This window comes from Poecilia reticulata, chromosome 2 (assembly GCF_904066995.2).
Source record: "Poecilia reticulata chromosome 2, P_reticulata-male-v2, whole genome shotgun sequence".
Classification (NCBI taxonomy): Eukaryota; Metazoa; Chordata; class Actinopteri; order Cyprinodontiformes; family Poeciliidae; genus Poecilia; species Poecilia reticulata.
In genome coordinates, this window is record NC_088831.1 from 2769907 (window position 1) to 2796623 (window position 26717).

Sequence of the window (26717 nt, forward strand, 5' to 3'; positions counted from 1 at the left end):
ATATTAGTATAATTTATCTTACTGTATTGTATTGTACCACAATAATATGTTGCATAATTCTGTTGTGTTGTATAATACTATATCATACTGTACTATTATGTAATATTATATTGTATTATAATATAGCATAGATGCTATATCATGTTCTATTTTATATCACATATTTACATGTGTTTTTATGGTCTGGTATAGCGTACTATTGTTTTTACATTTTATGATTGTAAAAATGAAAATCAAGAAGAGAAAAAAGGAGAGCTGATCCAAACGAGGAGGCTGATAATGTAAATTCAAAATTTGAAAGCTTAGCGAACAGGGACTTCACTTCCTCCAGTGCATTTTCTAAAACTAGAGCTACTACAACTCTAAAAACAGCGCAGAAGATCAACGCCATCGTTCACAACTACTTTTTCTGTTCGCTGATTGGCCAGGTCAAAATTAACAGGAAACAATCCGAATCAAGGGGAGAAAGACCAGACTCTGCTGCAAGAAATAACTTTTTTTCAAGAGGAATCTCACAGGGAAGGCAGTGGACAGGCTAAATATAATTATTTGTGGGTTTTTAAAAAAATAGAAACCAACCAGAAATTGTCACTGAGGCTGATTACTACCAGTCCCTTACCTCACAACATTATCTGATAGCTGTTTTTACAGACACAGTAATAAATCTGTCATTTAAGAATGAAACTACCCCCAAAAACTCATCTAGTAAGATGTTTAATCCTACATAAAAGACTAGGACATGCAGATAAAGAGTGCGTAGAAAGTATCCCAGGTTCAGTAATTAGTTCACTATGACAGGTATGAGTGGTTAGTAACTCCAGCAACACTTCAGTCATAAACGAACCCCCTGTGATGGGCCCTAGAAACAGATGCTCCATAGTAAGTATTCACCTTGAACCAAATATGGTAGCTTGGTAGGTTAGATAAACAAACAAAAAAAACATAAAACTAACCAATAAAGTAAAGTATTTTACTGAAAAAATTCTAACTTGGAAGAGTCTCCCACACTGCTGACATGAAGCAGCGAGTGATGGACCGACTAGAAGATTAAATAACATGTTCAGTGACAGCGAGGTGCCATCCAAGACTTGGATCACGCATAAGCAAAGGCGACAGGCGGACAAAGTGTTTAGAAGCAAGCTGGCAACAACTGGAGTCTGGATGGGGCTCTGGTGAGCGTCATGCTGCAGACTCCCTCGCTGCCTCCAGCATCAACACCAACACCCCTGATGGTTTTCACATGAAAGTAAACATCACACCACCACTCTGTACGTCAGCTGGTCTCCAAAAGCCCATTTTTGATGGGACAAATCCATCAAATCTCTCAAGACAAACTCAACTGAAAAGCAATAAACTGTCTCAAATGAGAGAAAAATAAACGATAATGAACCGCTCTTTGGGCAATGGCTCCCATCTGCCACGTGTTATCTCTCAGGTTTCAGCTGAAGCTGCGTCAGAGCTGCCAGATCCAGAAAGCCGTCCTGGTTGCAACCACATCCTTTCCGTCCTCTCTAGCCAGCGAGTCCACCGTCATTCCAGTTGCGGTTTCAAACTCTGCCCGCTGATTTAGGCGACAGGACGGGGGCTTGTTTTGGTTAAGCATTTCTGTACTTCCTCTGGCAAAATCTTTCACCAGCTGTATTTTGGGTCCGTTTGGCTGAAAGAGAGTCGTTGCTGTAACAACTCGGCTATCTCAGAAACCAACATATAGCTGACGTTTGAATCGGAAACATCTGATTTTTTTGTGAATCTCTTAGGGATTTTTTTTTTTAACCAAGAATTCAACAAGAGCCTCTGTGGTCTTGTTGAAGGCAATCTGGAAGCATTTTCAGCCACAATGAAATACAAGAAACTAAATGAGCTGTTTATGGATTTAGACTCTCACAGCAGAGAGGGAGCTTACACAAAGAGGGAGGGGAAGAAAAGAAAAGTTAGTATTGTTGGAAGTGGGAAGCAAAACTGGATAGGCTTGCAGACTTAATGTTCCCTTCATTTAAGCCATGCTCTACCTCCTCAGTGAGATTCATCACGTTCAGCCTGCTAGTAATCAACCTCAGTGACAGAGACTTCTGGTCTCTGCTCGGGCAGAGAGGCAGCATATTAAAAAGCTTTCAAACAGACAGACCCCTGCACTGAAAACAATGCCATAAACTGATAGCAACAGCTGGACTAAAAAAGCTACAGTGGTTGTTATTTCTGAGTTATAGCCTGATGTAGAATCAAGTGCGCTGTTTTAAAATGAGAGGTGGGAACCGCAAACTGAAAAGTTGCACTTACCCAAAAGCACTAATCATGAACATTAGTTGTGCCAACACTAAACTGCGATACCAACATGGTATTTAGTAGAAGGTAATGCTAAAGCGCAAAATATACTGTAACCATGTTGATACCCACCATGTCCCAGTGATTCATCATGGTTACAACATAGTTTATCGCCTTCAACAGGGTCAGGTTTGTTATTGCATACTTACCTGCGCTTCAGGAAGTAATCCTTTAGAATACAAGAGAAAACTGAATTGCTGTGTAAATCGTCTTCACCCACTTCAAAATAAGACCCTGAACATAAACGACTAACTACTTGAAGAATTCATTAGGCAAAGCTACAATACAGATGTTGAACTTCATTCAACTAAAATATTATAAAACAGCCAAGTAAGTTAGTGGTTTAGAATTTATCTTAGGGGAAGCTAAGTGCACTAGAGATTTCCAAAGCTAAAGTGCTAAGTGAAAAATTATCACAAAATAACAGATTAGATGATTAGGAGAAGTATGTCCAACATTGATTAAAGTAGCCCAATAGAAATCAACAATACAAATTAAGACATATTACAATGTTCCCCTAATTATTTAGTTTCTGGTGAAGAATATATTTCAACACCCCCATATTTATCAATACATAAAACCACTTAAATAGCCTAATAAAGTGACTGCTTGATGTTTACCTGGAATTAAATCACTTTTCAGTGCATTAATATAAAAAGATTAACATTCAGTTTTTTGAATTGTATTTAATTAAAAAGGTTTAATTTAAATACATTGTTCACTTGAATGTAAAAAAAAGGTTGCCAAAAAATGTAGATTTAAAAAAAATGTAATTACTGTAATTGGTTTTCTTCATTTTTTGCATCTTTGATATATTAAGTTTCAGGGTAATGTAATCATAATTATTAAAGAGATTTCCCCCCCCCAAATGCATTTTACATTTTTTAGAAAGAATGTGTAAAATATGTTTTGCAAGTTTTTGTACTCTATACAGCAACTTTTCAAGGAGAGCAATCAAGTTGGTAAAAATACTGTATAAGATTGTATCAATACTGATGTGGTTGACCTGAAAGTGACCTCTAACCTGTGCAACTCAACTTAAGTTTACTGACTCCTATTTAACATGAGTTTTACATTTGGTGACACATTTTTTCTTAGAAATGTTTTTCATTCTTGGACAGAACTTATTTTATTTTTTTTACATTTAAGGTGAAAAAGATTCTAGAAGAATGCTGACATTCAAGGGTGTGTATACTTTTGAAACCCATGGTATATTTGTGTTTTCAATGTTTGTTTCGTTCAGAAACATCAGATTAGTTTTTCATACATTCCAGAGATTTCCTGTTTTGTTCCCAACCTTCACATTAATTTTCCATATTTCCACAGACATTCCAAGCCTGAGTCCTTCCCCCCAACTGTCTAATAAAAAGTTTTCCTCCCTCTCCAGACAATCTGGTCTGGGCAGGATGTGCTCAGTCTGCGTGAAGCCACTGCTCCCGAGGGGTTGGGGGCAGAAGTCTGCGTCATAAAGCACATATGTTGCAGCGGTAGTCTGCCATCGGAGCAGGTTAGGTTTCTGCAGCGGGAACAAGCTGTTCCAACACCTGATGGCAGCATTCCATCCTAACCAGAACACAGGTTCTGGAATTAGCGTTTGCTTTTACCTGTTAGGAGACCAAAGAAGCGCTTGCAGCGCACGCTGTCCCTGACGAGGAGAGTATAGGCCACGCCTCCATCTGCAAACTCCATGTGGATGCTCTGGGAGCCCAGGCCCACCTCCAGGTAGCCAAGCTCCACTATTGGGTAGCTGTCCTTCTTCTGCAGCCAATCGGTGAGCGGGCCTCTGCTGGGAGGAAACACCACGCTTCAGAAAGGGCAAAAAACAAACCGATGAGCAGATTAAAGAGCCTTATGTAATATCTGACACTTTAAGGTGTGAATTTGTTGTTAAAGAACACGGAAGGGTAATTCTGAGAAAATCATGAAAAAGCATCAGAACAAGTGTTTAAATCTAAGGGATTAATTTCTTATTGTTATGATGCAGAGGAAAAGAAAAGACAGGAGAGAGACAGTTTGAGATCAGCGTGTTTTCAAGATGTGACCCAGAAACCTGGCCAGACTGTGCTGTGTTCATCCTGAATGGAAGGTGAGAAGATTCTCCCCTGTGAAAGTCACTGAAGTAAACTGCAGTGTGGCGCCCCCTTTTGCATGATTGGTCATTTTTCAATAAATTTGGTCTTTATGAGACAAAATCATCTTTAAACTTGGATCCCTTATTCTCACAGGGGTTCAGGTTAGCGACAAATGTGAATACTTGATACCACCTGTAAAAAATGTGCCTCTTTTCATTAGGGGTGCACCAATTGCACTTTTGTGGGCAATCACCAATATTTGGAAAACTCAACTTGCCGATTTCGATTTTGGCCAAAACCGTTTTTACTAATTTTCAGACAGCTGTAGAAGTAGATAAGATTGGTAGATAAGATCTGTTTCTCATTTAAGAATCAACTGATAGCTGATTTCTCAATATTAAGGAAGTTGAGCCAATTTATCGATATCAAATATTTACCCAAATATTAGTGGGCATAAAGAAAGTTTCACAACCTTTGCAACAGAGCCCAAAAATATGTGACTTCCTGCTATGGTGGCATTGTGTGTATAATCTGCTTTTCCCCCCCAACTAATAACAAAAATGTCAATAGTTTTTGCTTTTAGTCAATGTTAGGGACTCTTGAGGCAAAAGCTAACGCCTCCAGTGCTCTTACCGTCACAGAAGTATTCACTGGAATAATATTTCTCATTATTCCAGTGCATATCTCTTGCAATATATTCAACTATAAACTGATAAGGTCAGGAAGTTCATTTTTGTTGACAGAGACCGTTTTGTTTGTTGTAAATTTGTAGCCAGTGACACAAGAACTTGGATGGCAAATAGGAGAATTGTTTTGCTTTGGTCTTGAGAGTTTCTGATCCTGTGGGACCGCCTCCAAAAAAGGGCGGAGCATGCCTGATTGGTAGATGCTTCTTGTTGTTGTCAAATAGCTTTATTTTGTGACAAAAGTCTGAAAATCGAAGACATAAAAGCAATCTAATGAAAGAACAGCTTGCAGCAAAGATTTTGGGGCTTTTTGAAAATGTATTTGCATGTTTTTAACTTCAGAAAGTACAAATACAGTGAACCCTGCCTTTTCATGGTTACATTTCTCTGTGGAGCGCAACTCCAACACCTATTTGGGTTTTTTACATAGAGCACATTTATGATATTTGAAAGAAAATGAACACGGGAAGCTGTAATACCTAGATGCAATGCTACTTAAAACGCTATTGGCTGGCATTAGCAAGAGCAGAGATAAGACAAATTGTAAACGTTAGCTTCTGTGGTAGCACTAAGATAGTTTCTCCTGTGGGTATTAATGCACATTAAGGTATATTGGTACTTGAACTATTAAAATAGGCAGTTCTAAGCATATTCAACCACCCAACAGCTACTGTTGGGTGGTTGTGGTTCCTAACACACATGAATATGAGGTATGCCGTTGAAGAGAATGTTTCATTCCTAGTGAAAGGTTTGATCTAATTCACAAAGCTCTATATTGGACTTATTTCCAGAGGATCTCATTTTTTGTCTCGGTTTTGTTGGAACATTTTCCATATTTGACATTATTCCTTTAATCCTGAACAATCTTCTAGTTTTCACATGATGATCCCCTAAATGTCCACCATATGATGCCACCACCATGCTTTTCTGTATCGATGTTTACAGTGTTTCTTATAGCTGTTTTTATCTGAAATGCAAATGTCCTTCAAAATCTTTGGAATGCATTTGTTTTGTTTTTTTTAAATATGCTTCAGTGCCACCAACAGATTCTTTCATGTTTGCAATTCTTTTGGTTTTAAGGTATGGTTCATACTAGTGAGAAGTTATTACTAGTTTCTCCTGACTTTTTAGACACTAGTTTGGAATATTTTGTACAGAACATAAATCTCCAAAACATATAAATTTGAATCAGCAAAACAAGGATGAAAATTCCCAGTGGGGTGCATATTTTGAATAACAGAGCTCTAATCATTTCATGTTTTAAAAAGAATAAAGCAGAAACTTTGCTTTACTTACTGCACATCTGATGTCATTTCCAGAAAGTATAACCGCTTGTTGGAAACAACCAACAGCGAGGGAACCTCCCCTGGTTCCCCATATTTTACAGCCGACATCTGTGGATCCAAAGAAATTAAAGAGGAACATGATGTTATTGGATATTTGAGAAAAAAAGGAAATAAGTGACAGCTGTTTTCTTGGGTGAATATTGTTTTTCTGATAGCATCATCATAAGGCTCATTGAGCCATAATTTCAACACTAAACTATTAACATCTGTATTTTCGGATGACACCACTTTCTCATTGGGGGTTTAAAAAACAATCTCATCCGTTTCCCCCAAATAACGCAAACCGCAGTTGCTGTTAGAGGCCAAATCTGCTGATTTGTTCCTTGTCGCTTTAAAGAGGCTGTCTGACTGGCAGACCAAACCACAGCTGAACTTTAGGAAATTGCCACCATGCTTTATAATTGAACCTTTGAGCTATTTGAAAGACAATTAATAGGACTTTTCAAAGTCAGAGCTGCCATATTTCTGCTTCAGATGTCTGGAAGTAATTTGGTTTCTGTGGCGAGAATTTAAAAATCTTTGGGACAATGTCTTACAACTCTTCTTTTTCACGCAAACGTCTTTTCAAAGAGGAAACCTCCCCATCTGTGCGTTCTCTCACAGACCTTGAGAAAAGAGTGAAGCTCCTCTTCCTCTTCAAAGACCTCCACATCCAAGAAAAGCTTCAGCCGATGGTCCACGGACTCGTAGTCCTCGGACAACAAATCCAAGTCATCTACAGACACGACAGGAGATAAGTACATTTCTGATGATATTTTATTTGTATTTACTCCCAATAAACACATAATAGACTCATCAGTGGTGGGCACACTTTGGCTAAACTGCTAATCATATCATTTTTTCACTTAGCTTTTTATTCTTGGCTTACCCTACATTCAATTTTCCAGCTAAATTTCAGAGCACTAATTTTCTTTCTTTTTTTAAGTTTCAGTTCAATGACATTTTACATTTGTGCAGTTTAAAGTTTAACATCTACTGATGTCCTGTGTGCTTTCTTAGACTTATTTATTATCCTATCTTATTTCTAAGTGAACTTATACTGTGGTCAATAATCAGGCAAAATCACCAATAGAGCAGGAAAACTCAACTGTAAACTGAAACCAAGACAGAGAGGTTTGTTCCAAAGAACCACTGCCTACAATGTGACTGTACAGGACGGAGCGCAATAATAAATCTGGTCCAGCTGACGGCAACATACTGCACATAATGTGTCACTGACACATGGTGGATGTCAACGATAAAATTTTGCGCTTTAGCATTAGTTGAACTAATGCTAATGCTTATGGTTAGCGCTTTAGGTTTACCACAACTAACTTTTTAGCTAGCTGTTCCTACCAATGAAATTAATGTCAAATTCTTCTAATTAATGGTTAAATGGAAGGATGGAATTCCACAGGGTTCTGGGCTAGGCCCAGTCATTTTTTTCTTCCTATGCACAATTGCTTTGTTCTTTACCAACAAATCAAAAAGTTAATTGCATACCTAAAATATAGGCTTATCTGAGAGACATAAAAAACTAATTAGACTGGTGTAAGCTGTAGTAAAATTTGGTCATTTTCTGTTGTGTTAAATACCTCTCACTGCTACCCTCAAAACATGATCACACCTGACGGGAATGGGTTGCTCTCTGTGAATTTGGTTTGGTAAAACTTAACTGGCCTCCACAGAGTCCTGATCTCAACCTAATTTAACCCCTTTGGGATGAATTAGACCTGAAACTGCAAACTAGCTCAGTTTGTCTCACATCAGTCTCTAACCTCACAAATGAACATCTGAAAAAATTGATCTAAATATGGGTGCTCTCCTACAGCAGAGCAATAGAAGACATTTTGATTTCTAGACCTTGGCTGAGGTACATAAGATCGGCTTCACATAGAAGTATCGGCTGATCACTGATCTCCCAAAATTAAGGAAATTGGGCCCAATTCATCAGTGCACACTTAGATTTAAACCTTGTTGAAAATCTTAGAAGAATCTGTTCCAGCAGCACAGAATGTGTTGACACCATTTAAACCACGCAGATTCCCAACATCCAATTCCATAGTGATACTGGTCAAAATGTTTTATTTCTAAAGCAAACTAGGCATAGTTTCAGTTTTCTAAGATCCAGTTGCATTATTTTTGCTTCTTGCCAAAAAAAATAGACCTTCTGTTTTTATAATCATCTTCAATTTCCATCAAAAATACAGAAGAAATCATGGAATTTTTATTAAAAACTGCTGTCTGGTCCGTATTTTAGCCAAAAATAAACTAGAAGACTAATGAATGAGCAGATTTTTTCCTCTTTTCCTTCAATTCCTCAAATTATATCTTCCATTAATAGTTGAGGCAGAGATTTGGGGCTGCAGTGTGGGAACACTTGCATATTTCATTTTTTTGTGTGTGAAACTGTAGCTAGATTAGCCGCCGCACTAGCCAGAGGCATATAAGGGCAATAAATCGGCAACAGAAGTTATCTGAGCTGTGATGAATGATTCCAGCTGATCAGAAATGACAGGGCAGGGACCACAGAGGCCAAAATAAACCAGCAGTCTTTGATTTAAACAGTACAGAAAGATCAGATTTTAAAGGTCTTTGAACCTGGAGAGAACTGTTCCTCTGAAGGTGGAGGAGCAAACCTGCATTCGATAAAGAGCATGAAAAAGAAAAAGAAAAAAATCTGGCTTTTCTGAGTCACAAAAAACAGTTCATTCAGGCTGCGGGATGAGTCGTCTTCAGAGTGACTCTGCGGCTTCACAAGGACAGATTATATGGTACTGCCTGTACTACAGCACTACAAATTAAAAACAAAAAAAGATAAAGAAAGCCATCATTAGGACTCTGCGGCTTTCATCCCTCCCCCATCACTTTCAGTAATGACTCCAATCTGTCTTATTGCGAATTTACCATGTGGTTCATCCCAGAAATGGCAGACAGATGTCAGGGAGTGCGATGCGTAGGAACCCTCTGAGGATTCCTATGCAGCCCCGCTTGCCTCCAGTGTCGTTTGGATCCATAACAAAAAGCTGAGGTGAGCAGGTAGGAGCCCGTCCTCCAGGGTTCAGGAGGAACAGCATCGCTTCCCCTTACCCCCAATAAAAACGCCTGGAACATCTCGCAGGAATTTGATCCACAAAGCAACGATTACGTGCTTTGTTTGTTTCTCCAAGACTCACAAATGTGGGGATTTTTACATCTGTGTCGTTCCTCATGGAAGCCATTTTCTTGTCGAGACACTTCTCTGTCTGAAGTCTAATTGCCTTTCCCACCGTGTTTGTTTTGCGAGATAAGACGGACTGCTCCAGGAGTCTGGCACTTTGGCTTTATCGCGTTTAATTTACAGCTTTAATTGCTTTTTTTTATTGGGATAATTAAAGTTGGCAAAGCTTACACAGCTTCCTTAACAGCTCTAACAGCGCTGAGAGCCGCAATAAAACAACCGAACTACAGCTGGACATTCTGGTTCTCTAAATCCCCAAATAAACACCTAAATAACCATCATACTGCCGTTTCTTAAGAAAAAATATAAAGTTGTAAAAAGAGTAATACTGAGAACAGAATATGAAATCATGTAATGTCTAGGGAACAAAAAAATGTAAATTAAAAGTAAAAAATCTGTAATAGCGTAAAAAAAATGAAATCATTAAAATATATATTGTTGAGGAAAATATGGAATCATTTAATATTAGAGATGTGCCGATCAGGTTTTTTCCTGCCAATACCGATACCGATCACATAATTGTTTATTTTTTTTAATCAAAAGCACTACCTGTTACATTATGTGGAAAAAGGAACCATGAATTCCTTAATTTAGACAAAAATGAGTTTTTAATACCTTTTTCCAAGAAAAAAACACAGGCATTGTGCAAATTGTACTGCTATTGGTAATACCATCTTTAACAGACTGAAAACATATGAAGGCTCTGAAGAGGCTAAATAATGCAAAGAGTCAAAATAAAACCTCTCAACATTGCCAAAAAATTCAAGTATAAAACGTAACATTCAAAGGCAAATACAGGTTCCATTACAATAAACAATCCTGAGTTACTGAATAAAAACTTCCTGATAGCACTGCGGCTAGCTGATTACTACTAGTTCTGATTGGCTGTTTCTGACTGAGCGGATTAATTATGCAGAAAAGGGAGGAGGCAGAGGAGATCGATTATTTTTTCAGAGATTATCTGTCTCATGTTAGGACAGCGAAAGTTTTAATACGTATGTAAAATGTATTTTTTTAGGTTAGATGCTGCAGCTTTAAACAGAGGTTCGGTGTGAGAGTCACTACCAGGTGGAGCAGAAGCGGCGCTCCGTCTGTGAAATATTACTACCTGTAGCGCGGAGCAGTGGTTCAACAGCGAGAGCAGAACCAGCGTCTTACATCGCAGCTCGAAGACTTAAATAATTTTGCGGATTATTTGTTTAGCTTTCTGACCGTCATGCTAATCCGGGTGAGTGTTTGTAGCTGTGCGCTGCTTTACCTGTTGTCTGATCCTCCATATGTTTTTTTTACTGCAATGAGTCTCGATATAGCCAAACTCCTCAAGTATGGCATTGTTTATATGTCATATTAGATTCGTCGTGTTGATGCATTATGACGTGCTTCAATTTTCCGCCGCAACACGTAAACTTCCCCATTCACTCAGGGCGTTACAGTTCCACATCGCTTAGGATTTGTTGCTGCGCATTTGCGCAGTGTGAAGAAAAGAGGAGACCAGCTGCACAGGCAGGCTGCGAAATGAGATGCAGGTGATCGTTTTGTGTGATCGGCAACAAGAGACCGTGATCAGCGATCACCGATCATACACTTTTTCACGGAAATCGGCCGATTATGATCGGTGGCCAATCGATCGGCACACCTCTATTTGATATTGAAGAAAATTTGGAGTCACAGAATTTTCCGGAAAAAAATATTCTTGAATCAGAAAATATTACAAAAAATATTAGGAGTCATTAATGAAGAGAACTTGGAATAGCTTAATATTGGAAAAAAATGTTACAGAATCACTTCACGTTCAGGTATCACCTAATCTGAAAGGACAAAAAAAACTTCATATTTAGAAGATATTGAGAAAATATTAAGAGTTGTGCCTATTGCAGTTCTCTGGCTGATACCAATTTTTATGTCTGCAGTTTTGATAAGTACATATACTGAAGTTATGATGGATGCTTCAGAATAAGCTGAATCCTTATTCAACTTATTTTCAGAAATTAAATAATGGGTTTTGATTTTATAAAACAGTTTTTTAAAAGTCAATTCTGAAAGTTTTGAAAAAAGAATATAGAATAACGGGATGAAGACAAAAGTGTTATAGATACTTAATGTGAAAGAAACACAAATATGGAATTACCTAAAACTAATGGGAGTCAATGATGAGAACGAAATATTGTTCTATTTACTGAATTTAAAGGAATTCAGTAATTCCTTTAAATTACTGAATTTAAAGGAAAAATATGAAAGTAAAAAAATAAAAAATATATTATTTTTTAAGTCCGTTTGTTCATCAGGCAGAGATTATTTCTTAAAGAATTTGTTCCATTAGAAACATACTAACTCATGATTCCAGATGTTTTCTTCAACATCAAAGTGATTCCATGTTTAACAAATGAAAAAAAAAAAAAACACCATAACTTCCTGCAAAAGCATTTCATTTTTGAAGCGTAATGGAGAAAGCAGGGTTCCTTATCTGCACAGGGATTAAAAGGTGAAATCAGTGCTAACCCTTTGGGATGGATGGAGGCGCAGGTTTGGCCGGAGATTGTGTTTGTGGGGGCGTAGCGCCACTGACGGAGTAGTGGTAACTTCCTGCCAGCTCCTCCTTTCCCTGGCTGTCAGGGTGGCAGCAGAGGCTGGCGGTGAGGTCCGGGGCATCACCGATGGAAAAGGAGGTTTCCTGGGCTGTGACGAAGCTCTGCTCCGGCGAGGCGATGGCAGACTGCAGGAGGAGGCTGCTGCCGACATGCTGCACTTCATCAAGCTGCAGAAACAAAAACTGAGATCAGAGCAGGAACTGGAACAGGACAGAAGCGTGTTAGAGAGGGGGACCTGCTCTGCACTGCTGGTACTCGGTGGGAAATCCAGAGGCTGTAGTTCATGTCGGAGCCGCGGCGAGCCGCTGATGGGCGTGCTGCTGCAGGGCGCCGCCTGATGGGCCACCTGGACCACATGGTCACTGCCACACTCTGGACAAACACACACTGCTCCTGCACACACACAGCAGAGCAACCTGTTGGAGACATGGCAAACACGAAAAACCAGCAGCGTCCCACTGAGAAGTGGAACTGCAATGTATATTGAACAACATTTCAGACAAAATTGGTATCAGCCAAAATCACAACTAGCAGGTCGGGTTTTTTAAAGGTCGATAATCAGCGATCGGCCAGAAAACTACAACCGGTGCACCGGTTGTAGTTCAGTAGATTTGTTTGCAGTGTTTTTGCCCATTAGTTTGAATAAAATATTATTCAACAGTAAGAATCCAGCTTTTGTAAGAGAAACATAAAATTCAGCCAGTAGAAGGCTTCTCATAAAAAACAGCTGTAGGAGGTTTAAGCACGACCCTCATAAGGAGGCATTAGTCCTCGCGACTATTCCTGGTCTGGTGAAATTTTCTGCATGTCTTCCCTCTCTCTCTTTACCTACTTTCATGTCTTAGAACTTTCAAAAACAGGCCTCTGGGGTCAAAAAACTCTCTGAAAACAAACAAAAAAAACTGTTGTAACTCTTTAGTTTTATGTTATATAGAAAGTACTCCCAGCTCATAGCTTGTGTCTCTCTTAGATGGAGTCACTAACAGAGCTGCTGTTGCTTTTCACCTTTCCCAATACTTTCTGTGACGACACCTGCTTGTTGCTTTATTTTTAATGATACTATCAACATTCTCTTTCTTGACGTGTCTTATAAAGCAGTCTGGTTTTTTTGCTGCGGATTCTCCACTCCAACGCTTTTTGTTGAGCGGAACTTTGCTGACAGGTCAGCTGCCATGTGCTGACCTTAACTCCAGCTTTATCTCTAGTTGGAACCACAAAGCCTGCTGTCAGGGATTTAAACAGACAGAAAGCTGAAGCGAGAGAAGAGCCCAACACGGTTTCCCATTATGCTTCTGGGCCAGTGGGGAAACATTAAAACCCGACTGTTTCTGACAGATTTAGAGACGTTCAAGAGCAACAGTTGCCATGTCCAGATCCAGCATGAACTTGGACAACAAGTTCCTGATAAGTTTTTTCTCAGACCTGGCAACCTTTTATCAACTACTTTAATATCTTGAAGACTTTTACGCCAGTTTAAATAGAAGTGTCATGTGTTTTGTTTGTTTTTTTCCTGTTTGACCTCAGGATAGGGACTGTCTATAGGTTATGATTTCAAACTAATCGCTCAAATTGTGCTCATTTGTTGCTTCTTTTTCATACCTCTTGTATCTGTGGAACCTGACATGTCAAACTGTATGTCAAGATTTATAAATAAAGATACAAAAAAAAATCGGATTTGGCTAAAATCGAAATGGGCTGGACAGATCATACGATGCTAAAAGAATCATCACACAACCTTTATAAAAGAGAATTTGGGCCTAGTCAAAGTCCAGATTTTGCTCAGATCATGTGGTGTGACTTGACGTTCCAGAGCCGATCTCTACAACCCTCACCTGAATTGCCATTGTTATAATCTGCCTCAATTTGCTCCTCCCTGTTCCGTCCTTCCTCACCATCCTGCAGCATCACTCCCACTCTACTCCCACCGTCCTCTTCACCAGCTGCCAGGTGAGAGCTGAACTCTGACCTGCAGCGGAGGCACTGCAGGTGCGAGGAGGAGGAACCGGATTTAAAGTCCCGCCGCTGGTTTTCCACCAGCACAGTGGACAGGATGTCGCTCAGAACCTGCAGAGACATGATTCATCATGGTGGACTCGGTCCAAAACTCCAGCCTGTACACAGAGTAACTGCATGCTGGAACGCAAGTCCTGAGCTACTTTTAAGTTTTAAATGGCTCATATTTTCTCTTCTGGAACATGTGGTCATAAACATGAGTCAAAGAAACAAATCCAGATCATGTGAGTAAGGAGAGTTAACCTGCGCTGCCTGATGGGGGTCGTCATCTAGCAGGACGTAGGACCGCCTCTGTTTGGACTTGGCAATGTAGTCAAAGTGAAGCTCCACAGCAGGAAGCGGCTCCGCAGCGTCCTGAAGAGGAGAAAGCAGAGCCGTGTTGGGACCAGGCTGGGTAGGAAAGACAACAGAAGTTTGCAGACATGGTGGAGTATGGTTGGACATCACTCTGAAGGTTGGATGTTTCAGTTAAATATCTTGATTCGTTGAATATTACACACAAATATTAACTATCAGGTATTTCTAAAGGTGAGGGTTCCCTGAAGAGAGAGGGAAGAGAAAAGGAAAATATGAAGGGAGATAGAAAGAAAAGAAAAAAGGAATGACTAAAGGAAGGAAGGAAACAAAGAAACTAGGAAGAATCAAGGAAAGAAGAAGTATAGAAGACCTACAGAAAGCAATAAAAGACAAAAGAGGAAATAAAAAAAACAAAATAAAAATAAGGAAACCGACAGCTTTAACATAACATTTGGTTATCAGGAAAGTATGTAGAATCAAATGTTCTTCTGTTTTATTTTTTTATGTTTCTCCACATGTAGAAAGTAACAATGATCTGGGATGACATTCCCAGATCATCATCAACAGAGACAACTCCCAGAGGGAGAACCTCTGGGATGGCACGGTGTTGGAGGGAAGCAGAGGATCAGGATGGATTAGTAGAGTGGGACAGGTGGTGGACTCACCTGTGGGGTCCAGATGGCCTGTGTGGTCTGGACCCGGGCCAGGCTGACCAACTCCAGTCGGGATGTCTCCATGCCACGCTGTGGGTCCACCTCCACCAGGACGCCCTGCTTCACCCGCAGAAACACTTCCATCCTCTTCCCCTCCTGACCTTCACCGTCAGTCTCCTCTCCGTTGGGCAGGATGCCGACCAACAGGGGGCGACACAGGTCAACTGGAGAGACGATGGAAAGAACCAGACTTAAAGAGACAGCACAGCGGTTGAATATTAGATTTTCTGTCAAAGTACAATAAAGCTGGAAGAATGCTGTTCTCCAACATTGGGGAAGGTGTACAGGCCACTGCTGGACGAAGACTTTTAGGCCCCGTTTACACGACAATGATCCAACAAAAATGGAATTTTTGTTTCATTTCTGTTATTACATTTACATGAAGACGTTCTAACTACCATCTTTTTTTACACAGTAACGGTACACATCGAAAACGTGTAATGCTCTTGCCACACCACTATTTGGTGCTAGGTTTATTGAAACTAAGTGCGCATGTGTTTAAAAAAAAAGTTCTACTTGAAAGCACATCAATCCGCGTTTCACCATCAGGTACAGTTCCCCCAGATACTGGGGGAAAACCTGCCCTAAGTGTCTGATTAGGGCGCAGTTGGAAAAAAGTAGGATAACTTTGCTGAAACACGTTTGAGATTTTACTGTGTCCATAGTTCTCTGGATAAGAGCGCTTAACAAGCAAGTGCTTGTTATGAGCGCTGAACAAGCACACGTGTATTTTGCCACCTGGGCTGTGCTGAGCGGTGAAGAGACACTGGGGGAACCGTATCTGATGGGGAAACACGAATTGTAGTAACACCAGCATTGTGAGTAGTTTCTTCTTCTTCTGAGGATTTTAGGAAGCAGCTATGTTTTCCATCATACTATGCATGAGCTAGGGATTCACTGACAGAAAAGATCCATTTACTCTGTTTACAAGACAACGGACAGCGGCACATTTCAGAAACATTGCACTCTGGAACCCGTTTTCAATCTGTGCCGTTGTCAGAGAAAACATTCGGTGGTTTCATGTAAATGTACACTACAAACACAACAAAACTCTTCCATTTTCACCCGAAATTGTTGTCATGTAAACAGGGCCTTAGTCTCAAAAAGTACAATGGAGTTTGAGACAAACCCCAGTGGAAAGTGGAAGGGATTCCGGATGAGTTTCTCTCCCTACCTCCGAGTTCATCTTCTTCTTCTGGGTTGGTCCCGCCGCTTGACGCCCTGGCAGACCTTTGGGAGTCGGGGCTGGACTGCTGAGAGTCGGCGGCCTCCTGCTTCTCCACTGGGCCTTCCAAGGTGCTGGCCTCCAGAGTGGAATCAGTTTGCTCGGCGCTCGGACTCAGCCACTGCAGCGTGGAGTTCGTCTCTGGATCGTTTGGCTCCAGGTACAGCAGCGGTGGGAGAACCTCTGGGACTTCCACAGCAGGCCCAGGATGACTGGGTGTTATGGAGGTGCTGACGCCGTTGGTTAGAGTCTGAGGGATGGGTGGGCTGCTAATGGTGGTGGGAGCCCCTCCATCTAGATGGTGCTGGTATCTCAGCCAGTCTTCCCCCAGCTGATCTCTGAAGCTGGACATGCGCTCAATCTCCTGTTGGTGAGGAAGAACAATGTCTGGTGGAGAGACATTGGAGAACAGTGAGTGCGTTAGATATTTCTCCAGTAGCCGCTGAAAAGATGGTAGTTACCAACCCTGTGCAGAGGAGAAGGGTCTGGGCTCGTGATCAGTATCACTTGGTTCTGATATGCTGGCTCTCCGAACTTTGACCTTACTCTGAAAAACCAAACACAGTTTCAACCGTTGTTGGGTTTGTTTCTTTACGAAATGGCTCCTGGATTCACTCTTACTCTGGACTTCTTCTTCCTAAACCGGGACATCCCAACTTCGGCAGCGGTCAGGCTGTCACTCAAATCCCCCACCCCACTTGACGGCTCTTGGTTGTTGCATTCAGGTGGATCACTGGTTGGAGCCACAGACGTCTGAACCTGGATGATCAGCTGACCTGCTTTGGGTAGAACCTGGAGAACAGAGAAACTTTGCTCATAAACACACTGAACTCTAACTGACTCTCTTCTACACAATGCCCTCTGCTCTGGATGACTGACCACACCAACTTTAAAACCTCCACAACTCCACCTGTTTTCCGTTCATTTGGACATATCTATTCTGTCTCGTCTCTAATGTCTTTCATTCCACTGTTCTCCAGAGAAAATCTCCAAATCTTTACACGCTCCGTCATGTTCTCTGAACTTTCAAGAAAAATCACGATGTCATCGGAGAAACTCTGCAGTTCAACAGAACCTATGCATTTTTCCGATCAAAGCTCCTAGAGTCCTTTTTGGCCAACGGTTAACTATAAATGTGAAACTTCATGATGATTATATCAGATTTTTACAGATATTTCTTTCCAAGATAAATGGATGGCTGGACAGATAATTGGATTGAAGAATGAACTGACCCTAGCCTGTCTCTGACACATGAACACCGACTTCAGAATCAGAATCCTTCCCTGATCCCCAGGGAGAAGCTCACATGTTGCGGCTGCAGCCAAACACTTAGACTTACTGATAATTCAGAAGAGGACAGCGGGGTTCCATCCAGTCTCATCTAGAAATAGACACAACAATGAGTTTTTGTGAGGGAGCAAAATAAAAATGGTTCAGTTTCAGGCAGCGTCTCACTCTGAGGCTGGCAGCCTTCGGGGACAGGTGTGGCACGGTGCAGGTCCGGTGGCTTTTCTGGAAATACAGCGGGTTTCCCTCCAGGTTTAGCTGCAACAACACATTATCACATGATCTGACATGGGGCTAGATGAGGCTGTGGGGATAAGAGTAGCAGCACCTTACGCTGGTGAGGCCGTGCAGCAGGGAGAGAGGGGCGAGCTGGGTGTGTTCCAGCAGCAGGTTGTAGGCCAGGTCTAAATGCTGGAGCGAGGACAACTGCTCCACACCTGCATGAAAAAGGGGAACAGAAACAAAACTTAAGAGCTGAACACTGGTTCTGGTGGTTTATTTTTATTTCTCTTATGACATCACCCCCCTGAATGGGGGGCCTCTCATCAGCCAGCCTCTCAGTCTGGCCAGAGCTACCTGCGTTTCAGGGCTAGATAAGAGACTGCACGAGTAACGCCAGCACTCTTTACCGTTAATGGTTTCCAGTTCGTTGTTCCTGAGAATGAGCATGTGCAGCTTGGCTCTGGCGCTGGGGCTGAGTGTTGGTGCCCTCTGGAGGCAGTTGTATCCCAAGTTTAAGTGTTCCAATTCACTCAGAGGCTAAAAAATACAACAAAACTATATATTAGCTTCTAAAAAGTAATGGAGAAAAGCTCAAATGAAAAAAAATTCTACCTTTAGGAATTCTCCACACTCTTGAATCTTGTTATGGCTCAGATCCAAGGATTTCAGGACGTTTAGTAAACTCTACGAGAAAAAGTGGGAACAGTTGGAGTGTGACAGAGGATGCTGACAGTAGTAAGAATTGAGACGTGAGGGTGGCTTGCTCTCACTAGTGACTGGTCGAGGCAGACGATGGAGTTGTAGCTGAAGTTCAGGGTGTGGAGCTCCAGCCAGGTCAGCGCAGAGCTGAGGTCACCTCCACACACAGAGAGCAGCTCCTGGGAAAAGGCAAAAACACACAGTTACTATGGAGACGGACATGGGAAGCTGAGGATCCAAACTACATGTACCTCCAGGGAGTGAAGGCTCTTTGAGCAGATGAAGACCTCAAGCTGGGAATAAACTCCTCGGAGTCCCTCAAGGAGGTGTGCTGGGATTCTCTTCAGCTGGAGGAGAACAAGGAGAAAATACATCTACAACTTAAATTAAGTAGAATTTAAGAGTTCTACTTAAATTCTTAGGGTTTATACATCAGACTACATATTAAATTGGGTCAGTTGCCTCCTTCTATAAACAACAGTTTGCTGGAATTCTGTTCTATTCCTCCTGACAGAACTGGTTCTAAAACTTAAGTTGCCTTTAAGGTACTTTATAATTTATTTCAGGGGTGGCCAAAGTCAATCCTCGAGGGACGGCATCCTACATGTTTTAGTTCTCTCCCTGGTTTAACTCACTTGGATCAAATGATGACTCATTAGAAGGCCTAAGAAAAAAATTGACAAGCTGAAAAAGTTGTTACTACCATCAGGGAGAGAACTAAAACGTGCAGGATGCTGGCCCTCAAGGACCGACTTTGGGCACCCCTGATTTATTTGGCTGTTTAATGAAAGTCACTGTAAGTCTGGAAGCTTTAAACTAACTTGAACAATTCCACATAATGTTCATTCCTCTTGCCGTCTATTGTGTAAAGCTGAACAATCACCAATGGGGAACTATCACAACATGATGCTGCCACCCTCGTAGCTCACAGTTGGATGATGTTCTCAAGCTCAATCTCCTTTCTTCTACTTCAAAACCTGAAAGTGGTAATTTAATAAACTCTTCCAACTTTTACTTCATGTATCCAAAATTGAAGGTCTTTCTCCCTGAGTTACAAACTGCAATCTGGATATTTTTTGTTTGCTTATGGTTAGAAGCAGATTCATTCTCTCTGAGCGGTTATTCAGGACATGTACATGTAAGACTGACTTTGTAATGGACATTTGTCCTTAGTTCTGGGGTTGACATTTGGAACCAAAACACATCTAGGGATAGAATAGTATAAAGAAGATCTGTTATTGGGATATGCATTATGCATATTATGATGGCGACGTCTGGGATCAGGAATACAGTAAACCCAAAGTATTCACAGCGGCTAGGAACCGTATCAACCTGCTTATAGCTGAAATATGAGGATACTTGAGACCCACTCTAATATACAAACTTATAACTGCCTTTTTAAATAGTTTAAACACCAAATATACCTCAATATGCATTAATACTAGGGCTGTAGTGATACAATAATCTCACGATACGATACACGACATTCTGCTCACGATACGATATATATTGCAATGTTCAGCAGACAATATAATTCAATACACTTTTGCGATTTTCTGAAAGATTTTAGAAGGACAGAGTGATTTTGGTGACATTTTGTGACTGTTATAGAGTTGGACTGAATTAATTTAACTGAAAACTGATTAAAAACACCAACTACACAATACCTGGCTCTGGTTGGACATGGACACAGACTTAAAGTCGACAGCTGGACAAAATGAATCAAAGTGGTGAGAAAACATGTTTCTTTTAGTTGGAACAGTACAAACTGTAGCTTACATGCATTTGTAAAGTAAATAAAGTGCACCAAGTACCCTGCTCTTAACATCTGAAGGGATCACTCTAAGCCTGATGACCTAATCACTCTCCCGGCGAAGCATGCAGTGAGAGAGCCAGGTGACAGTTGGATGTTAAGATACTTGCGGATGAATATCAATTTTTTTCTAGGAAAGAAAATATCGATATCGCAAAATCGATATTATTACACAGCCCTAATTAATACACACAGTAGAAACCATCATAGTTCTTTCAGAAGCTTTCAGAAAGCAGAAGCTTTCTTGTACATGCTCTTGCAAGTTCAGCCAATCAACACCAAGGAAAAAGAATGCTGCTCCTGCCAAAACCACAATCTTAAATATTTATGGACTACTAATTGAAAGACTAAAATGATTTTAATATTCATATTATGTGTGTGCAAACTTTTCGCAAGAACTACATACAAGTGTAAAAATAATGCTTGGATTTTACCTCTAAACACTTGAGAGACTTGAAAGGGAAGATTTTCACTGCCGACTCCAGCCTCTCTTCAGGCGGATGGATGAGCTGCAATTACATGAATATAATGTGAGCAACATGGTAATATTTACATCTTAATGTTATACTTTTACTCTTGCAGGTTGATGGACACATGCTGTTCTGTGCAAAGCAATAATTTGGTATTTTTTTAATAATGTGGGAGACAGAATTTAGACAAAAATTAAGACTATTTCTTCAACCACATGAGCAAGAGAAGATGTGAATGTTTGCTTTAATTGCAGAAAAAAATTGAGAAAATATCTGCTTGTTCATGTTCTTATACTTTCAATAAAGCAAACACTTGAAATCGTCACATTTTACTCAACACCAGGGGGCAGCATAGCACTGACAAAACTCATGTCTATTGATAGACTGTGCTTTGACCCAGATGAAGTAATGTTAGTCAGGGTTAACTCACTTCATTACTTCAAAAGAGATAAAACACCTTTATCTGACAAATAGCTGCAAACAGTAATTTGCAGACGATATAAAAAGAAAATTTTCAACTCTAAAAAGTCCAATAAAATTTCCAAAATTTAATTTCAACCCATAAATATCATTAAACACCATTAATATATAACTGGCCCACAGCGTGGCAGATTTGGGGCTTTTACTCATATTGCTCCTTAAATTCACACCAGTCATCCTGTCTGGTCCAGTCAAAGCCCAAGTTAAATATACAGTTTATCGAAGCTGGGTGGTCTCAGAGATGCTCCACTGTGCAGCAGGGCTTCACCTTGAGAGAGAGCGTCTTCTGCAGAACATCGAACAGGAACTGCAGCTGTAACAGAGAGGACGTGTCGGCCGGATGGGAAGGAAGCGCCAGGAAGCCATGCTGCTGGCTCCTGGACAACAAATACTGCTCAAAGAGCCTGGTGAGCTGCTGCAAGGTGCAGGCGGGGAGGGTCAGCGTGCTGCTGCCATCCAGGACTCCGTCACCTGCAGAGGAAAAGTGATTAAAATGAGGAAAACAGAGAGAGATCATCACAACTCTATGAAAAGCGTTGACTAAAGTGTAAAGAAATCGACGATCAGCATCATCAATCTTCAGCTATCTCTGTAGCTGTAGGGCTCAGGACTGAAAGTACACCCAGTCCTAGGGCTTCTATAGTTGCAGTGGAGTCTCTTTCCCGAATGGAGTCATAGATGGCAGCTAGTTCTGTTAAGAACTTAGTATGTTCTCCTTGTTCTTCGTCGCTGTAGAAAGTACACCTGACCCAGAGCTTCTTAGTTTAGCTCAGTGTTTTTATTGTTGCTGTTAACATTGTCTACTCTGTTTTGCTTTTCAATAGAAAGTTGTCCTGGTGCTATAATAGCTGTTAAACGTTTATTTTCTGTTTGTTCTTTTCCACAGAAAGGACCCCTTATCAAGTGCTGTGTTTAGCCGTCTCTTCTCTAGTCGGTGAGAAGCTACTGCTGCACTTTGGTCTGAACTGTCTTTGTTTTTCCCCTCCTGGTTCTTTGCTTTGCTTTTGTTTGTCTGCCCTTTTCTTGGGCGAAGCCACTGACTGAGCTAGTTTTGCTCCCAACTTTGAATTCTTTCTCATAGAAAGTAAAAAGTTTCGACAAAGCTTCGAAACCCTTTTAAACTGAGCTCGTCACGGCAGGAAGTTTCTTATAACAGCTGATTTTGATTGGACTCATAGCCTGAATTGAGTCGATTTAAGTAGCTTGAGCTGAAGTGAAATTATATTCATCTCTGATTTGTAATTTTTTTTATTGAATATTTGAACATACCATTATTGCGAAGAAGTGTGGCCAAACTATGCACAAGTGAGGACTGGCCCGGGGGAGCCACAGCCATCCTGTAAAATGTTAAACAAACATTTTAAATCAGGACTACAAATCCTAGACACGGACAAGCCTGCTGTTTGTTTCCCTTTAGCTGATAATAACGTTTTAGCTGTAAATATACGTACTTACAACGCTGTCTCCCTCTCTTTTTTTAAAACATTGTAACCTTCAATCTTCTATGTTCAACAATTCATACTTCTTAAGGAGCTAACACTGTCTAAGCTCGGCTGATCTATTTTCTCCGGAAAATAAGCTAAATAGCTTACCTGCGCAGTGACAGCGGAAAAACAAAGAGCTAACATCCGGTTCTTACTTAGTGTTGTGGACGCTAATTCATAATATTTCACGTAAACGCCACATAAAGCAACGCTACAGCGATTAATGCTTGGTTTCACAAACAGAGCTCAGTGATGTTGACATTTTTCTCCCTACATCACATGACTACGAGGCTGACAGATTCTACGGCGGCCCCGATGTATCAAAAATCTCGCCATATATTTTCGTTTATTTATTAAATAACACGATTTAAACAATTTTAAGCGATAATCTTGTGGAAGTTGTTTTTTGGTGCCAGTTTTCGTGGCCAAGACAAAAGCACATTTGCTCTGGATTATTATTTACAAATGATTTTAACTTTTCAATAAGATAATTAACAATTTGGAAAAAACAAAAAGTACATAAAAATGTCTGTTTATTAATTATTTAATTAACTTCATTATAATATTGGACGATCTGAAAGTACTCTGAGTCGACAAAACAGATTCTGCAAATTTTGCAAAGCATTATGGTTGTAATTGTTCAAAAAATATTTTTAAAAACAGAAAAAAACAGACATTTCTTATAAAGATCACTTCTTATAATCTATGTCATGGCCACTCTAGCGTCTATGCAGAAATAGTCTTAGACACGATGTGATAATGTCAACAGAGAACATGAAGCATGAAATAAATGTGTACAATCTTCTGAATGATTTAAAGAATTATGGTAAATAAATATGAAAGTTTTAATGTCATAAATGAAAGTATATTCTTCCGGCAAATTTGAAAAGGCTTTCCAAAACTGACCGCACTTTGGCGCACTTTGGTAAGCAGCAAGGCTACATTATTATTATTATAGATAATAATAATAATAATAATAATAATAATAATAATAATAATAATAATAATAATAATAATAATAATATACATAGGCTATATATATAATTATAATAATATATAATGTAATAATACAATAATATATTTTTTATTATGCCCTTTTATGTCTTTATATCTCAAAGGGCAAAAATAAAAACAAAACAAGCAGTTGCAATGGATAAAAATTAGATAAATGAACAAATAAAAGAGATTAAAACCAATATAAGATACTTACGGAAGAGGATTAGGGCCACTGGAAAATTTTTTTTAAAAAAGTTCTGAGAAAAAAGTCAGAATTTTGACTTTAATCTCAGAATTCTGAGATTAAAGTCAGAACTGTTTTATTTTTTTTCCCCAGTGGCCCTAATCCTCTTCCGTAGATACTGAACCAAAAATGTTGCTAAAAAGAAATGTCTTAAGACCTTTTTTTAAAACAGTCAGTGGATTGTGGTACCCTCAGAGTGTCAGGGAGGAGCGACAGCGAGAACTCTATGGTCCTTTTTTTTACAGCCATTCAGTACACAATCTAAAGGTAAACCAAGGTTTGTCTTGTATAGATGTAAGAAGAGCAACAATCTAGTTGAATGTTGATGCTAAATAAGTTTACATCATAAAAACATACATTGGTATCTAATTATTGTCCAATAATTATATAAATTACTGACAGTGGGCTGTGGTCATCTTTAATTGCAAAACATCACACCAAAATATGAATACAATAAAATAAACTGTTTACTTTGTGGGGAAAGAACACCTATGAAAGAATAATTGTTTTAAACAAAATCCCCCAAAGAGAAACAGGCAAACAGCATCACAAATCCTCCACCATTATTAACAATGGACAGCCTCTCCTTTACCATATACCTGTCTTTAGTCTCAGTCCTCATCCATCCAAAGAGCATAGAAGCTTAATCATTAATCATATGCCAGGATTTAAATCCAAACAACTTAAGCTAATGATGACTGATTTAAGGGTTTCAAAAATGTAACGTGTGGTCTTTTTTCCAGAGGGATGTCATCAATTGCTGCTAAAACAATTATTCTAACAATTTACGATCATTCCTGGCCTTTTCCCCCCTCCCTAGAGTGAAAAATTGAAGTTTGGGTTCTCTACCATTTTCAGCATGGGTAATAGTTATTGGGGGAATAAAATCTGGAATTCACCATGTTTCAAATGTCTGCCGTCCAAATCTGCAGACTTATGCATTAAGCAAACTCATTAAGAGAGTTGTTTCCACAGGCCTTCATTCACTTTTATTGGTTGAAATGTAAAAATGTGGTTTCAAAACAGATACCTCACAGTGATCAACATCAGCAAGAAAAAAGCTAAATAAAGTTTCCTGCTCTGTGCATGCATCCGTTGCTTGGCAGCAAACAAACACTTGGGTATATACACATGCGTTTCCATTTGGGACTTGTGAAGTGAACATTTCCATGTAAGGATTTATGCGCTGCAATTTGGTAAACATTTCCATTCAGTGAGATGCAGCACAATGAAGTCACTCAAGGGACTCAGGTTGTGCCGGTTCAGCTTGCAAATGTGAAAACTTGCTTTGACAGCAACTTAGTCGCGAAACAGTCAGACAGTCCAGCTGTGTCTGTAACTTTGTTTCATCATGTCCCACTAATCAAATAATATTCATAACCTTGACTCTGCCTACAAAACCCAACATGTATTCTTTGGCAGTCTCTGACAGGCTGACCACATGAGTGTTTGTTGGAACCAAGCTCATTTGATAAGAACTAGCAATGTTTGTATTATATTTGATTTTATTGATTCATATGCACAACAAAGCTGCTATGTCATGCAGCATAGCAAATCCATGTCAATTTTTCCTGATAATAAAGTCTATTTTTGACCCTTGAAATGCCTGCTGAGAGGGCAAGGGCTAAAAAAAGTCAAATAATAATTGCCATGGTTTGGATCACACCCAGAGGAATTTAGCTGAGAGGATATTTTTGGCTGAGAAATGTCAAAAGCAATTTATTTATGTCAAATAGCTGTTTTACCTTATAGCAAAGCATTCATTATGTGCTAATTAGTGCGTTGTTGGTGTAATAAGTTCTTATAAAGCACTTATTAAATAGTCATTTAGAAATACTCTTGTTTTAACTAAAAACTCTTGTTTTTAAAAAAAAAAAATAATAATAATATAAACCTTCTACACAGTGGACTCCTAGTATTTACATGACAGGGACCAAAGCTTGGGTAAGCTAAAATCTGCTAATACTGCAGTCCCCCACTAAAAAGGCTTGCAAATGCCTATTCTATATGCCCAAATATGGATTAATACACACAATGGAAACCATAATAGACAGTGGTCCACTTTTCAAATAAAAAATGTTTAATCTTCAGACTAACCTGTACTGTTGCTGACCAAATGAAAAAATGCTAATTTAATACCTTCAAAAAAGTAAATATACAACTGAAATCGAGTTTTAGCATCTATTTCATAAATACATAAGCTAACATTACTGTTGGAGTACAGCTAGCTGTTACAGAAAGCAGCCGGTTAAAACTGCTATAACTCATTTGAATTGTTCATAAATCCCACCTGGTTTATCTTTCTCAGACACATGATAATTGTAGCATTTCAATAAAACATTAATAAAGACATTGGTAGTGCTATTAAAGACAAATGTTATGGCAACACCAAATACCAGAGTCAGTCTGTTCTCCCTGTTAGTATTTAGCAATTAGCTGACAACATGCCATCAACTGAAGATGGATTAATATGGGAAAACAAGGAAGATACTCATCAAATAAAGAGTTGTGGGTTTCTAAGGCGACTCAGACATTTCTAAAAAGAGCGGTGAGAAAATCTA

At 39.7% G+C, this 26717-nt stretch overlaps 1 protein-coding gene across 4 annotated transcripts in view; it reads right to left on the reverse strand.

The window, feature by feature from the left end:
- stk11ip (serine/threonine kinase 11 interacting protein) overlaps positions 1-23219 on the reverse strand; it is a 33954-nt gene extending 10735 nt beyond the window's left edge. Inside the window, exons 1-22 of one of the 4 annotated variants that reach the window (XR_014090619.1) lie at positions 23025-23219; positions 22702-22769; positions 21701-21903; positions 20917-20991; positions 18921-19016; positions 18741-18848; positions 18583-18654; positions 18378-18507; positions 18082-18185; positions 17917-18006; positions 17801-17842; positions 17083-17253; positions 16927-17008; positions 16411-16848; positions 15189-15400; positions 14470-14580; positions 14046-14277; positions 12449-12606; positions 12125-12380; positions 7032-7141; positions 6377-6474; positions 3927-4126 (exon numbers count right to left, since the gene is read on the reverse strand). Coding sequence is in view for 3 of the 4 variants with exons in the window: in XM_081614804.1 (XP_081470930.1) it covers positions 3927-4126; positions 6377-6474; positions 7032-7141; positions 12125-12380; positions 12449-12606; positions 14046-14277; positions 14470-14580; positions 15189-15400; positions 16411-16848; positions 16927-17008; positions 17083-17253; positions 17801-17842; positions 17917-18006; positions 18082-18185; positions 18378-18507; positions 18583-18654; positions 18741-18848; positions 18921-19016; positions 20917-20991; positions 21701-21903; positions 22702-22768 (3055 nt within the window). In the remaining variant the exon portion in view is untranslated. The remainder of the gene's footprint in view (positions 1-3926; positions 4127-6376; positions 6475-7031; positions 7142-12124; positions 12381-12448; positions 12607-14045; positions 14278-14469; positions 14581-15188; positions 15401-16410; positions 16849-16926; positions 17009-17082; positions 17254-17800; positions 17843-17916; positions 18007-18081; positions 18186-18377; positions 18508-18582; positions 18655-18740; positions 18849-18920; positions 19017-20916; positions 20992-21700; positions 21904-22701; positions 22770-23024) is intronic. The other 3 variants (XM_081614804.1, XM_081614811.1, XM_081614808.1) reach the window with 3 other exon arrangements.
- Between the last annotated feature and the right edge of the window lie 3498 nt (positions 23220-26717).